Below are 16,234 nucleotides of genomic sequence, written 5' to 3'. Positions count from 1 at the left end.
ATGCATTAGATTAATTGGTGATTCCAAAGTGACTCTGTGAGACTCCATGATGGACTAACACCCAAGGGTTGGTTTCTTCCTTAAGTCTAATATGGATGGGATTCAGAAAGTTCTGCTATATACGTGGTCCTCTGTCTATGCTGTATTTCAATTACTGAGCAAATTAAATATTTCCCTGTTCTTTTCTGTTTTCACAGAGTACCGTTGACAAGCTGATCAAGAAAACTAATCTTGCTCTTGTGGTGGGCAGTAGTAGCTGGAGAGAGCAGTTTGTGAGTGCTGTCACAGTCAGTGCAGGTAAGAACAAACCTCTCATTTTTAGGTCTCAGAACATCAGTAATAAATGACTTACATTTACCTTAAGGAAAAAAAGTGTTCTTTGCAGTCTTAGCTGTGCGGGTTTCAATATATCATATCTTTAACATACTCCTCTGTTTAAGCATTAGTTGAGAGTGACGGCAGACTGCTGGACATATTACTGATGATTACAGAATTAAGTGTTATATTAAGACAGGGAGCAACATCTCATTAACTAACTTTATGCAACAAGATATATGATCCACAAAGATGTTCCGGGGATCTCAATGGAATTCTTCCAGGCTGCATTGCTTCAGATTCTAAGTATTGCATTAATTGCATAAAACACCTGATAATGTGCTTGGGGTATCATACTAAGATGAAAAATAATGAATGTTGTCTATAGGCATCTTTTTTGTTTTCTAAATTTATAACAGTAATTGTGTATTAATGGAGAGAAAGATGTGGGTGGAAAGAATTAGACGATGCCAAATTCCTGAGCCCTGCAGTTTTATTTTGGAGTCTTTTCTTAAACTGTAACATAATGTAATTAGTTTGCTTGAAAATACTAAATGAACTCTGCTTATGTGTGTTTGCATGACACTGCTATCAAGATTCTGACAAACTTCAAAAATGTTTTGACAAAGATACTGAGTAACTGCTGAAAACCTGAAGGATTTTTTTAATCAGGCTGTAATTTTTTTAAAATCTAGTTTCATGTTAATTAATTTCCATCTGCTGGAAAGATTGTCAGAGTCTGAAATCACACTTTACAAGAGGAAACAGTGACAGCCAGATTTATAATAACGATACGTATGCATGCATATGCAACAACAGACCTAGATTTCCACCCATGGTTGAAATGATAAAATTCAGAATAATAAAAAAAAACTTGTATTTAAATGACAGGATTGATCTTCATAGAAATGAGAATGAGCACTACTCCACATTGGCATTAAATTGTATTGAACTGCAGATTACTGATTTGAGTTTTAACTTGGAGTTTGACTGGCTACCTCCAGATGTTTCAATTTTAGGCTCATCTTATCTGCTGCTTCTAATAAATGGAGGGTTTTTAAACAAAGTGTGGTGCTCAATACTTGAAATGTCAACACATGCACATTTTTTGAGAATATCTCCACATTAAAGTTTAATGCTATCATTCTAGGAGGACACCCCTCTTATATCATGCACTAGAGTAGAAGCCAGTGATGGAGTAATTGTCTCTAGTTTATGATTAATAGCTTGCCTGTATCATGGGGTGGCTGTTCATAATAGCACCCTCCCCTCCAGCATTAAGCTAATGCATCGATGGCACAGGTGTCAGATGGCACAGAAACTCAAATTCTGTGATTAATCTAATAGCCATGAATGTAATAACAGGAAGCACAAACTCGGCAGGCTTTTTACTGCTTTGAGCTGGTCTAGTTCAGAATAAATGGCAGTCATTCATTTCCTGCAAGAAAGGGTTTGTGTGGTCATGCTTCCATCTTCCTTCTTCATTAACAATGATATATTTGATCTCAGTTCAGTGTTTCTACATTACATGAAGAATGGTTTCTTCCCATAATAATTTTTTTCGAGATGTGAAATACAGGGGTCTCTGTGGAGGTCCAATGCCTACTATTCAACACTAATGACACCCCAAATGCCTTAAAATCAATATTGTGGCAGGTACCTGAATATAAAACTTAAAAATTATAAAATTTAAAAATAAGTTATGCTGTTAGAAATCACCACTGCCTGTTACTGGGCTTGCTAGAAAATATGATCAGATACAAATTCAGAAGAAGGTCATATTTAGGGGGGTTCCTTTTATTTTATCCTCCTTTACCCTTGAAGATACATAGTTCTGCAAGTTCTGCACTCTTAACTAACTAGAGATGCAATGCTGATTGTTTCTGTGTGGCACTGAAGTTGATTGGTCCACTATATGCAATTATAAGTTTATAATTTATATACTGCAGAGTACACTGAAATTCTGACATGCATATTGCCACTCTTTGGTGTCATTATTAGTGAGTATAACTACATTACCTCAAAACTCCTGTCTTTTTTAAGCCTATGTCCCATTACACAACCTATCAAACAGGTTTGATTTTTATCTTATCTTATCTTGGGTTGTGTGTACAGGAGAGCTGACAACTAAAGAATCCTGAAGTACAATGCATGTAATGCAGCTATGAGGAATAGTAACACGTGGATTTTGTACCACACAAATAGAAGAGGAACTTGTCTGTCTGATATCTAGTATTTTATGTATTTAGACAGAAAGGAAAAAAGAGAAAAGGGCAGAGAATGTGGCTAAACGCACCACAGCTATTAACCCTTTGTACAACACTGGCTTCATCAGGAAGCACAAGAACTGTGGATCCCAAAAATAGAAGAGAAGCTCATCTGTCTGATATCTTGTATTTTACATTCCATGACAAAATGAAAAAAGAAATGAAAAGGCTGAGATTTCTGCTGAACTCGACATAGTTGTTAACCCTTTAAACTGAGCTGAAGGATCGGTCAGGAAATGTTACATAGATCGTCGAATTTGAAATTTGGTATAAACAACAAAAGGAAGTTTCTCTCAACTCGAAAGCTCAAGTTCACAAAGTCGCACAGTGCTCGAAATAAAAAAGAAGTTGTCAGATATCAAAGTTGCCGTGAAAAGGTAAGTCGTAGCCCACCATCGGAGTGTCATATGAAAGCTTATTAGGGTACAAAGAAAAGAAAAAAAAAATAGGGACACAGTGAGAAAAAAGCTTGAAATGTCAACTTTAATCTCAAAATTTCCACTTTAATCACGTAGTTTATTTTGTCATTAAAGTAAAACATCATAAACTTCATCTTTAAATTGTTTAAGTTACTAGTTTCTCAAATACCATCGTAACTAAAGTAGCACGTTAAATGCTTTGTTTTTTATGTGTTCTTCTATGTGCTCTATGTGTGTGAATCACTACGTGCTTCTTAAATGGGCTTTCTCTTCCTCCGACTGGACACAGAATCCATTACATTCGTGATATTACAGCTCTCTGAATAATTAAAATACTGAGATGTATACTTGATATCATTTTCATGATGATAGGAGTTAAAGCATGTTATTAAACATGGGAACACGGTGTCGCAGTGATAGTGACAAGCTGGCCAGAGATTGTTCCTGCCTCCCGCAAGGTGCTTGCTGCGCTGTGCGCGACCTTCGATGAAATAATTTATTGCAGCAGTACTGTCTCTTTCAAACGTACTAATCCAATTCCTGTTCTTCCTTTTCTTTCTCCAAGTAACCATTCGCCACACAATCAGCTCTGTAATAGATGTTAATCCATCTGTAAGTTTAGAAAGCCGATTCTTCAAAACTTTTAAGGAACATTGAAATATCTTTGTAGTACATGTTTAATTATTCTATCCATCTATCCTTCCAGTGTCGCGCCAGCCCCAGCAAGAATACAGCATGAGGCAGGAACAATCCGTGAACTAGCTAGCGCTGCGACACTGTGTTCTCACATGTTTAATTATTAACTATATAGATTATTTAAATGATGTTAACATTTTATCTGTATAATGTAATAAACAAATTTTGCTGCATTTCATCTTAAAAATGATATCTTCATCATATGTAAATACGCGCTTTATAAAGTGGCTCAGGTTGTGCAATATTATAACTGTATCACAAGTTTACAGAGAGGTAATTGTACTAATGAGTACAAACAGTTCTACAAGGAGAACTTGATGGAGTGATTGAGTGCGTTTATAGTTCTTGGGATGAAACTGTTTCTGAACCACAATGTCCCTACAGGATCTGAAGCGTTTGCTGTATGAGAGCAGTTCAAATAGACAGTGCGCATGGCTGAGGCAACGTCTGCTTGATGTTGTATACCAATAATTCTCTTTCCGATCAGCTGCTGTAGATCTGTGATTCCACACTCAGATACAGTGATATAAATACTCCGAGTGGTGCAGTGAGAGTAGTATGGAAAAAGATGATCCGCTGTGGCATCCCCTAACGGGAGCAGCTGAAAGAAGAAAAAGAAGGTGCAGTGAGAGTAACAACGTTAAAGCAGGTATGGTATTTGGAATAGTTTAGGCCATTCTGTGGACCATTATATTGTTACAGGTTAATTACAATCAGATGCCTTAAACTAATAAACAATATGCTGTTAATTTCAGTGTATTTATAAAGCCACATCAGGGATGTGCATCTAAAAAAGAAAGGGAAACCACACTTGAACAAAAGCACTGCTTTAATGCTGGGTGGCGCCACTTTGCAAAACTGAGCGGACAACTTGCATACGCCAGGGATTAAGCTAGTGTGAAAATGTGCGTGGCTTTACGCCAAGTTTAGGTTTTATACAACGCGATTTGAGCATGAAAATGGGAGTACGCAATATTTTTGTGCGTACGCACTGTTTATACATGAGGCCCCAGGTGCTAATCTCAATGATTTTACTATCTTTCTTCTGCCTTCTTCATAAGTTGCAATTCAGTTACTAAAGATATTGGCTTACGTTTTGATGATCTACGAGTTAAATTTTATTTGTTACTTTATAAAAATATTAATATAACTAAAGTATATGTGAAATAACTAAGCACTCACATAAAATATGCTCCCATTGTGCTATAATAATAATACACACACTATTAATGATGATCTATGCCCAATAAACTTGGACTTGACACTGAGGGATTTAAAAACTATCAACCTGTTTCAAATATTCCCTTTCTTAGTAAAACCTTAGAAATTGCTGTCGCAGGCCATTTCAAAGACCATCTTGCCTCTAATAACCTGTTTGAGGAATGTCACTTTGGTTTTAGGGCCAATCACAGTACAGAGCCAGCACTCATAGGCGACTGTGGTCTTTTAACACTAATAATCTTTTTAGATCTTACTGCTGCTTTTGATACAGTACAACATGACATTCTTTTGCTTAGAGTTGAGAATGAGTTATTGTCGGAAGTGCTCTTGCATAGTTTGAATCATTCCTTAAAGGCCGACAGCAATTTGTTGCTGTCAGTAGGTTTGGGTCTGACCCATCTTATTTGTTTCAGGGTGTCCCTCAAGGATCAGTTCTTGGTCCTCTGCTCATTATCATCCATATGCTTCCTCTTGGTTCCATTATTAGATGGCACAATCTACAGTTTCATTGTTATGCTTATGATACACAGATTTATTTACACACAGATATGCAAACATTACCTCCTCCTGCATCGGCTGCCTGTTTGGCTGACATAAAACACTGGTTGCCTGAAAATGTTCTCATACTGAATAGTGATAAAACCGAGACTTTATTTATTGCGTCTCCTGGCACTTTAAGGAAAACAGATAATGTCTCAGTAGAAATTTCAGGCTTTATTATATATTTGTCTGCACAGATTCAAATTATTCGTGTTATTCTTGATCCCACATATCCTTTGATCCACATATTATATTGTGAATTTCCCCTTAAATATCTATCTATCTATCTATCTATCTATCTATCTATCTATCTATCTATCTATCTATCTATCTATCTATCTATCTATCTATCTATGATATTACCAAGGTTGCCTTTTTCCACCTTAAACAGATTTCAAGGCTGCATCCATTGCTCTTTGATACTAAAACTGAGACACTTATTGATGCTTTTGTCACCTCATGACTTGGCTATTGTAATGCAGTGTTGTTTAATATCCTTTCTTGGAGCCTAAAAAAGCTACAATATGTAGAAATTTCAGCGGCAAGGGTGGTTACACATTTAAAACCTTGGGAGCGTAATACTGCTACACTTCTAAAATTGCATTGGCTACCTGTCCCTTTCCTCATTCAATGTAAACTTCTCCCTTTAGTTTTTAAGGTGCTTCATGGTCTAGACCCATCTTACTTGTCTTCTTATTATGCCCATATGCTCCATCACACTTGCTTTGTTCTGACACCTGGCTGTTAACCATTCCACTGTACAGATTGCACACTATGGGTGATACGGCTTTTAGTGTGTTAAAGCCACAGTTATGGAATGCCCTGCCTTTGGAACTCCATACATGTAACTCACTTTCAGTTTTAAAATCTAAACTTAAAACTTATTTTAATATTGCTTTATCTTGATCTTATTAATTACTAGTCATTCCCCATGGCTCCATCCACATAGTAGTGAAACAGGACAGTGAGGAGGGCTCTGCCTGGCTCCCTACTGTTGACGTCACGCTTCCCCCTCCCCTTGGCCTGCAGACTCTCTCTCGGATTAGCGTAAATATATCGCTCCTGCAAGTGAACTATGATTCGTAGCACCATTACAGAAGTCGCAAAATCAACCGGAATGTTCAAGCAAATTCTAGAAAAAAAACCCGATCTAAATCTGTTAAGTAGTTCTCTCGTGAAATCGGACAGACAGACAGAAAAACATTGGATTTTATACATATAGAGATGTTGTATAATGCCCCTCCTCGAACCGCCACCTTATCGTGGTGGAGGGGTTTGCGTGTCCCAATGATCCTAGGAGCTCTGTTGTCCGTGGCTTTATGCCCCTGGTGGGGTCACCCAAGGCAAACTGGTCCTAGGTGAGGGATGAGACAAAGTGCGGTTCAAAACACCTTCTATGATGATTAAAAAATTTGGATGGCGTTTTCCCTTGCCCAGACGCAGGTCACCGGGGCCCCCCTCTGGAGCCAGGCCTGGAGGTGGGGCTCGATGGCGAGCGCCTGGTGGCCGGGCTTGCACCCATGGGGCTCGGCTGGGCACAGCCCCAAGAGGCAACGTGGGCCCCCCTTCACATGGGCTCACGACCTATGGGAGGGGCCAAGGAGGTCGGGTGCAGTGTGAGTTGGGTGGTGGCTGAAGGCGGGGACCTCGGCTACAGAAGCTGGCTCTTGGGACGTGGAATGTCACCTCTCTGAAGGGGAAGGAGCCTGAGCTAGTGCGCGAGTTTGCAAGGTTCCGGCTAGATATAGTCGGGCTCACCTCGACGCACAGCTTGGACTCTCCTTGAGAGGGGCTGGACTCTCTACCACTCTGGAGTTGCCCCCGGTGAGATGCTCCGAGCAGGTGTGGGCATACTTATTGCCCCCCAACTTGGAGCCTGTACATTGGGGTTTACCCCGGTGAATGAGATGGTAGCCTCCCTCCGCCTTCGGGTGGGGGGACAGGTCCTAACTGTTGTTTGTGCGTATGCACCGAACAGCAGTTCGGAGTACCCACCCTTTTTGGAGTCCCTAGAGGGGGTGCTAGAGGGCATACCTTCTGGGGACTCCCTCGTACTGATGGGAGACTTCAATGCTCATGTGGGCATTGACAGTGAGACCTGCAAGGGTGTGATTGGGAGGAATGGCCCCCCCGATCTGAACCCGAGTGGTGTTTTGTTATTGAACTTCTGTGCTCGTCACGGATTGTCCATAACGAACACCATGTTCAAGCATAGGGGTGTTCATATGTGCACTTGGCACCAGGACACCCTAGGCCTCAGTTCGATGATGGACTTTGTGGTCATATCGTCGGACTTGCGGCCACATGTTTTGGACACTCGGGTGAAGAGAGGGGCGGAGCTGTCAACTGATCACCACCTGGTGGTGAGTTGGCTTCGATGGTGGGGGAGGATGCCGGTCAGGCCGGTCAGGCCTGGTAGGCCCAAACGTGTTGTGAGGGTCTGCTGGGAACGTCTGGCAGAGCCCCCTGTCAGAAGTAGCTTCAACTCCCACCTCCGGCAGAACTTCGACCACGTCCCGAGAGAAGTGGGGGACATTGAGTCCGAATGGGCCATGTTCTGTGCCTCTATTGTTGAGGTGGCTGACTGGAGCTGTGGCTGTAAGGTGGTTGGTGCCTATCGTGGCGGCAATCCCCGAACCTGTTGGTGGACACCGGTGGTGAGAGATGCTGTCAAGCTGAAGAGGGAGTCCTACCGGTCCCTTTTGTCCTGTGGGACTCCAGAGGCAGCTAATAGGTACCGGCAGGCCAAGCGGAATGTGGCTTAAGTGGTTGCTGAAGCAAAAACTCAGGCAAGGGAGGAGTTTGGGGAGGCCATGGAGAAAGACTTTCGGACGGCTTCAAGGAGATTCTGGTCCACCGTCCGGCGTCTCAGGAGGGGGAAGCAGTGCAGTGTCAACACTGTATATGGTGGGGATGGTGCACTGCTGACCTCGACTCGGGACGTTGTGGGTTGGTGGGGGGAGTACTTTGAAGACCTCCTCAATCCCACTAACATGCCTTCCATTGAGGAAGCAGAGCCTGGGGACTCGGAGGTGGGCTCCCCCATCTCTGGGACTGAGGTCACCGAGGTGGTCAAAAAACTCCTTGGTGGCAGGGCCCTGGGGGTGGACGAGATACGCCCGGAGTTCCTCAAGGCTCTGGTTGTTGTAGGACTGTCTTGGTTGACACGTCTCTGCAACATCGTATGGACATCAGGGACAGTGCCTCTGGATTGGCAGACCGGGGTGGTGGTCCCCCTCTTTAAGAAGGGGGACCGGAGGGTGTGTTCCAACTACAGAGGGATCACACTCCTCAGCCTCCCTGGAAGTCTATTCGGGGGTTCTGGAGAGGATGGTCCATCGGATAGTTGAACCTCGAATTCAGGAGGAACAGTGTGGTTTTCGTCCTGGTCGCGGAACAGTGGACCAGCTCTACACCCTTAGCAGAGTCCTGGAGGGTGCATGGGAGTTCGCCCAACCAGTCTACAAGTGTTTTGTGGACTTGGAAAAGGCGTTCAACCGTGTCCCTCGGGGAATCCTGTGGGGGGTGCTCCGGGAGTATGGGGTGCCGGACCCCCTGATAAAGGCTGTTCGGTCCTTGTACAACCGGTGTCAGAGCTTGGTCCGCATTGGTTTGGTGGACTGAGGATTGGGTCACTGCTTTTTGCAGATGATGTTGTCCTGTTTGCTTCATCAGGCCTTGATCTTCAGCTCTCTCTGGATCGGTTCGCAGCTGAGTGTGAAGCGGCTGGGATGGGAATCAGCACCTCCAAAATCGAGACCATGGTCCTCAGCCGGAAAAGGGTGGAGTGCCCTCTCAGTGTTGGGAGCGAGATCCTGCCTCAAGTGGAGGAGTTCAAGTATCTCGGGGTCTTGTTCACGAGTGAGGGAAGAATGGAGCAGGAGATCAACAGGCGGATCGGTGTGGCATCTGCAGTCTGTCGTGGTGAAAAAGGAGCTGAGCCATAAGGCAAAGCTCTCAATTTACCAGTCGATCTATGTTCCTACCCTCACCTATGGTCATGAGCTATGGGTAGTGACCGAAAGAACGAAATCGTGAATACAAGCGGCTGAAATGAGTTTCCTCCGCAGGGTGTCTGGGCTCTCCCTTAAAGATAGGGTGAGAAGCTCAGTCATCCGGGAGGGGCTCAGAGTAGAGCCGCTGCTCCTCCACATCGAGAGGAGTCAGATGAGGTGGCTCGGGCATCTAATCAGGATGCCTCCCTGGTGAGGTGTTCCGGGCACGTCCAACCGGGAGGAGGCCCCGGGGAAGACCCAGGACATGCTGGAGGGACTATGTCTCCCAGCTGGCCTGGGAACACCTTGGGATTTTCCCGGAAGAGCTAGAAGAAGTGGCCGGGGAGAGGAAAGTCTGGGCATCTCTGCTCAAGCTGCTGCCCCTGCGACCCGACCTCGGATAAGCGGAAGAGGATGGATGGATGGCTGGATGGATGGATGGATGTTGTATAATGGACTGTTTAATGTTATGTATATTGATATACAGTGGTACTTTGAAAGGTGCTTTTAAAAAAGATTTATTATTATTATTATTATTATTATTATTATTATTATTATTATTATTATTATTATTATTGCAATGGGTATTCTGTGTAAGGCGGTGCACTGTGAATACCACATCACTCTTGAATTTACACTTGCACTTATCTGTTTATTTCACAATTTAAAAAAATAATGTCATCCTCTATTCTTATGAGATACATTGGAAATTGCATTAGTTGGTTACTTGAATGACACAGAAACTCAAGAGTCTATAAATTATAAATTACAGGTACTGACATTGAACTTTTTCAGACCATTATTGCAATAATCTGCAGGTGCTTTTAAAGATCACCATCAATTATCAACATTAACCTTACATAGATAAAATTTGACAGAATAAAGTTTGGGTTCAAAATCTTAGAATATAAACTAGCAACTGATGTCATTGCCACCCACATGCAGTAGGGGTTAGAATAGATAAACCAATTACACTCCATCCATTCATCAATCCATCCATCCATTCATCATTGGATAGGACCAGAGCTTATCCTGAGAACACTGAAACAATGGCAGAAGCCAACCCTGCACTGAACACCAAACTGTTGTACGGTCTTGTACTAGGCCAATATTGAGCTACTAATTAGCTAAAATGCTTGTTTTTGGGATAAGTGTTTAAAGCAAAAGAGAACTCAATATATTTCCATCCCCTAGACATGGGAACAATAATTCCATGAATACAGATAGTGGCCATAGCAGGACTTAAACTCAAGTCTCTGAAGCTCTGAGGCAGCAGTTCTAACCACTGTGCAACCATGAAGAATTAAGAAATTGTTTTCTGTATAACGTGAATGAGTATTTAAAATGTAGCATTGTTACCAAAATATGCAGAGGGTTTGAAAGTTCATATTGGCATTCCCAGGCTTTATTTGTGAAGCTAGAGCTACATCTGCACTGCATGGCAGGATAAGCAGGTGAAGGCTGAGAGTTACCTCATATGTCACTGAAGGCAAACAAATTAATTATGTAGATCATTGAATCGGCTTCTAAAATAATTTTAACATTACGTGTTTGACCTTTGTTTTGGTTGTTACTGGTAATGTTAAAAGTCATTATTTAAAACATTCCCTCAACCTAGCAATATATCTTAATGCATTAGCCACTCAAACTCTTCTGCCGTTGGGGACGTTTGCAGCTTCTAGCTATGCTTACACAATATTTTTCCTCATTCTTTTCTTTTCTTGTTTATAAAACAATGTAATATTCTCAGACCTGATTAATCTTATCTCAGGTTTGGAGGGGTGCTAGTCTGGAAGCATTGGGCGCAAGGTTTCGAGATAGCCAGTCAAAGGCTCCACTCAAACACTCACCCATAATCACAGTAACACAGGACCAGTGTGGAATCACTGGTTAACTTAAGGACAATGTCTTTGGAGATCTTGGAGGAAAACCTACACAGACACAGGGATCATGCGTCATCTCCACACTGACAAAGATCAGGGGCCTCATGCATAACGCCATGCGTAGAATTCGCACTATGACATGACGTAAGCACAAAAGCGAAAATGTGCTTACGCACAAAAAAATCCAGATGCATAAATCTGTGTGAACGCCAACTTCCATGTTCTTCCGCTACATAAATCCTGGTCAGCGTGAAAAGTAACGCACGTGCACGCGCCTGCTGTCCCACCCCAACTCATCCCAGAATTACGCCTCTTTGAATATGCAAATCAATATAAATAGCCCTTAAGATCAGCCTTATGTGTAAAAGACAATGGGAAAAACACGGGGGAAAATAGAAGAATTTCAGTGAATACCAAATGGAGGCAAAGATAAACGTACTAGTTGTTGGTTTAAACAGTGGTGTAAACAACAAAAGGAAGTGGATCGAGTGACGTAGTGTGTCAGAGAAACTCGAAAGCTCAAGTTCACAAAGTCGCACAGTGCATGAAATAAAAAAGAAGTTGTCAGAGATCAAAGTCACCATGAAAAGGCGAGTCGTAGCCCACCGTCTGTGTGTCATATTAAAGCTTATTAGGGTACTGAGAAAAAAAAAAAGGCACACAGTGTGAAAAAAGCACGAAATGTCAACTTTAATCTCGAAATTTTCACTTTAATCACTTAGTTTATTTTGTCATTAAAGTAGAACATCATTAACTTCATCTTAAAATCGTTTAATTTACTAGTTTCTCAAATCCCATCATAACTAAAGTAGCACGTTAAATGCTTTGTATTGTATTTGATCTTCTATGTTTGTGAATCACTACGTGCTTCCGGGCTTTCTCTTCCTCCGACAGGACACAGAATCCATTACATTCGTATTATTACAGCTCTCTGAATAATTAAAATACTGAGATGTATACGTGATATCATTTTCATGATGGTAGGAGTTAAAGCATGTTATTAAACATGGGAACACGGTGTCGCAGTGATTGTTCATGTCTCACGGAAGATGCTTGCTGCGCCATGCGCGACTTTCGATGAAATACTTTATTGCAGCAGTACTGTCTCTTTTAAACGTACTAACCCCCAATTCCTGTCCTTATTTTTCTTTCTCCAAATACCCAATCGACACACAATGAGCTCTGTAATAGACGTTAAGCCATCTGTAAGCTTAGAACGTGATTCTTCAAAACTTTTAAGGAACATTGAAATATCTTCATAATGTTTAATTATTTTATCCATCTATCCTTCCAGTGTCGTGCCAGCCACAGCAAGAATACAGCGCAAGGCAGGAACAATCCGTGAACTAAGCTCTAGCTCCTCACTAAGCGCTGCGGCACCATGTAGTTAAAGTTTTATCTGTATAATATAATAAACATAACATAATTCATCTTAAAAATGATATCGTCATCATATGTAAATACGCGCTTTATAAAATGGCTCAGGTTGTGCAGTATTATAACTGTATCGCAAGTTTACAGTGAGGTAATTGTACTTATAAGTACAAACAGTTCTACAAGGAGCACTTGATGGACTGATTGTGTGCGTTTAGAGTTCTTGGGATGAAACTGTTTGAGAACCGCGAGGTCAGTACAGGAAAGACTCTGAAGCGTTTGTCGGATGAGAGCAGTTCAAATAGCGAATGGCTGAGGCAGCGTGTGCTTGATGCTGTATACCGATAATTCTCTTTCCGATCAGCTGCTGTACAGCTGTGATTCACACTCAGATACAGTGATATAAATACTCCGAGTGGTGCAGTGAGAATAATATGGAAAAAGATGATCCGATGTGGCAACACCTAATGGGAGCAGCTAAAAGAACAAGAAGAAGGTGCAGTGAAAGTAACAACACTAAAGCAGTTATGGTATTTGGAATAGTTTGACCATTCTGTGGACCATTATATTGTTACAGGTTAATTACAATCAGACGCATTAAACTAATAAAAAACATGTGGTTAATGTCAGTGTATTTATAAAGCCGCGTCAGGGATGTGGATCTGAAAAAGAAAAGATAACCACACAGGAACAGTAGCAGTGCTTTGACGTTGGGTGCCGCCAGTCTGCAAAACCGTGCGGAGAACTTGCGTACAACAGGGTATGAGGTACCGTGGAAATGTGTGTGGCTTTATGCCAAGTTTAGGTTTTATACATCGCGATTTGAACGTGGAAATGTTCATACGCAATATTTTTGTGCGTACGCACCATTTACACATGAGGCCCCAGGTGTGGCATTTTAGCACAAGATGCTGGATCCACAAGTAGCAACATAAATCACTGAGTCACAATATCACCGTTAAAAATACATACTGTAGTTAACTTCTTCTTCCAGTAAATTGTTTCCTGTCATATATAAATAAATTTTAACAGTATTGGACAAGTGTTCATCTATGATATTTATTACTCGAATAGTACCAATTAATGCCGTTTTTGTTCATCAGCCTGCAGTTACCTAAATTCAGCATGATTATACATGCTGATGTATGTCTGCTGAGTCTCCTTACCACTTGAAATAGCACACTGCAGGTTAAATGATTAGCACATCTCTGAATTAGCAAACACAATAACTAACCTTACTTCAATTGAGAGGCAGTAATTAAACATTTCTTTTTTAGGTGATGATGATGAAGAAGAGAGTGGAGAAGAAAGGCTTCCGTCCTGCTTTGACTACATTATGCACTTCTTGACAGTGTTCTGGAAAGTTCTATTTGCCTTTGTGCCACCCACTGAGTACTGGAATGGCTGGGCCTGTTTCATTGTGTCCATTACCTTGATTGGCATTTTAACAGCAGTCACTGGAGACCTGGCCTCCCACTTTGGCTGCACGGTGGGTCTCAAGGATTCTGTTACTGCTGTGGTTTTTGTGGCTCTCGGCACCTCTGTCCCAGGTAAGGAGCAAGATGATGTCTTTCATTTTCATCAACATATATACAGTTTAAAAATGTAGTAGTTTCAGTGTTTTTTACAAGCTCAAGAGGATTTCACTGGCATCTTTGTATATCCAAGTTCTACCATAACAGCAGAACTTTGATGTAGTTATATTGTATCATTATATTACAAAACTGTTGACTCACACTAACAAGTCATTTAGAAATTGCATGTTTTGTATACTGATAATATCAGTAGAGTGCTCAGCAATGTTTTACTGTGGGCTTAATTATACCTCAAAGCAGTAGCCTGCAATGACTGTTGAATACATGTACCTTTATCCTCTCATTATGGTGTGACATGAAAGCTGAGTAGTATTAAAAAGGCTAGAAAAACTTGCACTTGTTGGACAATATTTAAATTAAAATATAATTAGTGACATAAAATTTGTTGTACATTCAGATAACAAACTAATGTACATTTCCAATATTGGGCTACAATATACCAATCTGTTCTACTATTCTAACATCAGGCCTTCCATTATGGCATCTGAGATAGACCCTACTGCTCTGTTTAGCACTAGGCTGAAGATGATGGACCCTTTTCCTTTTCCTCATGGTTCTTTTGAAATGCTTTCTGTCCACATAAGTGTATAACCATGATGCTAATCCTAATTAACCTTCAACTTTTGGTATTATTTAATGAACGGGATTAAGGACTCGGAACTTTATGCTCATGTAGTGTATCCTCTTCTGAAAGTTTCTTAAGATTTTCTTACAACATCTGAACAGCCTACCTGAGTCACATGGAGTTTGTTGTTCCTCCCTTTTAATTATGGAACATATTTATTGCTTTTTTGCATATGGGGTTTATCCTGTGCTCTGAGTTCCAATTTAAACTGTGGTGCTTTGGGCCTGTACTTACACTTATACTATACATCCTGTTTGTTCATGGTAACCTACTGCATTTCTGATGGTCCCCACTTCACACAGTCTGAACACCAAATACCTTCTTCCTCTTCTTCTTCTTTTTCTTCTTCTTCTTCTCCTTCTTTTTCATAATCTCCCATGGGAAGGTTCATTACTGCCGCTTCATGTAACAAAGTGTGACAAATACATGGCAAAATATCAGATTCTATTGCCCAAGATGGATTTAGAATAAGAACGTATGGAAATAAATTTAGTTTAAGCAGAACTGCTAATTATTAAAAATTAAACCACTTTCAATTCTTTGTAGTTATGAGTGTTTTTAGGGTACTTTGTATGTTCTTGGTGAATGGCTATATTCCACAAATTATAGAGTTTTGCTTTAATGGGTATTTATAATGTCACTTTCTCACTTTATTATTTAGTCATCACTACTACTCTTTTATCTGTTTCTCTATCTTAAAATAAATGATCTATTCAGCTACTTTGGATGTGAGACAAGCTGACTGAAGAAGCCTTGATTTGTCAAAAGCAAATATTTGAACAGATGAAGTTAATTGCAATGACACTGTGATCTTGTTTGCCGTGTTTACATCTCAGTTCATTTAATAAGATGATGTTAAGTAAGTTTTGCACCCTTTTAACTTACAGATCTCTCCTTCTTCTCCATGGACCTCTTGAGCCTCAAAACTATTGGTCATGTGCAGCACTACACCTTTTCTCGTCCATGTTTCTGATGGACATATAGCTGCTGATTTAGATCCATCTGTTTTAAAACCTGCTTAATCCATTTATAAGTCTGAGGATGAAGGAGTCTATTCCATCATCCTAGGCGAAAAGTCAGGAATTACCTCTGGAGAGGGTCCCAATCACACAAATCCAAAACTGGCCCGTTTAGAATCACCTAACACACATGTCTTTGGTATGTTTGAGAAAAAATGGAGTAGCTGAAGCAAATACACACGAACAGTGTAAACTCTGAACAGTTACTGACAACGCCATGATTGGAGCTCATTCTCTCTGGGCTGTGAGGCAGTAGTGTTAACCATTGTGTAACCACATCACACA

General features: G+C 41.1%; 1 protein-coding gene across 2 annotated transcripts in view; it reads left to right on the top strand.

Annotated features, from left to right (window-relative positions):
• Nucleotides 1-16,234, top strand: part of LOC114653683 (sodium/calcium exchanger 1-like) — a 581,045-nt gene that overhangs the window by 549,849 nt on the left and 14,962 nt on the right. For both annotated transcript variants that reach the window (XM_051932578.1, XM_028804143.2), the window contains 2 exons: nucleotides 198-297; nucleotides 13,988-14,260. In XM_051932578.1, coding sequence (XP_051788538.1) covers nucleotides 198-297; nucleotides 13,988-14,260 — 373 coding nt within the window. The remainder of the gene's footprint in view (nucleotides 1-197; nucleotides 298-13,987; nucleotides 14,261-16,234) is intronic.

This window comes from Erpetoichthys calabaricus, chromosome 1, assembly GCF_900747795.2.
Source record: "Erpetoichthys calabaricus chromosome 1, fErpCal1.3, whole genome shotgun sequence".
In the NCBI taxonomy this organism is placed as follows: domain Eukaryota; kingdom Metazoa; phylum Chordata; class Cladistia; order Polypteriformes; family Polypteridae; genus Erpetoichthys; species Erpetoichthys calabaricus.
The sequence above is the reverse complement of the archived record's forward strand: the minus strand, read 5'-3'. Positions and strand labels throughout refer to the sequence as shown.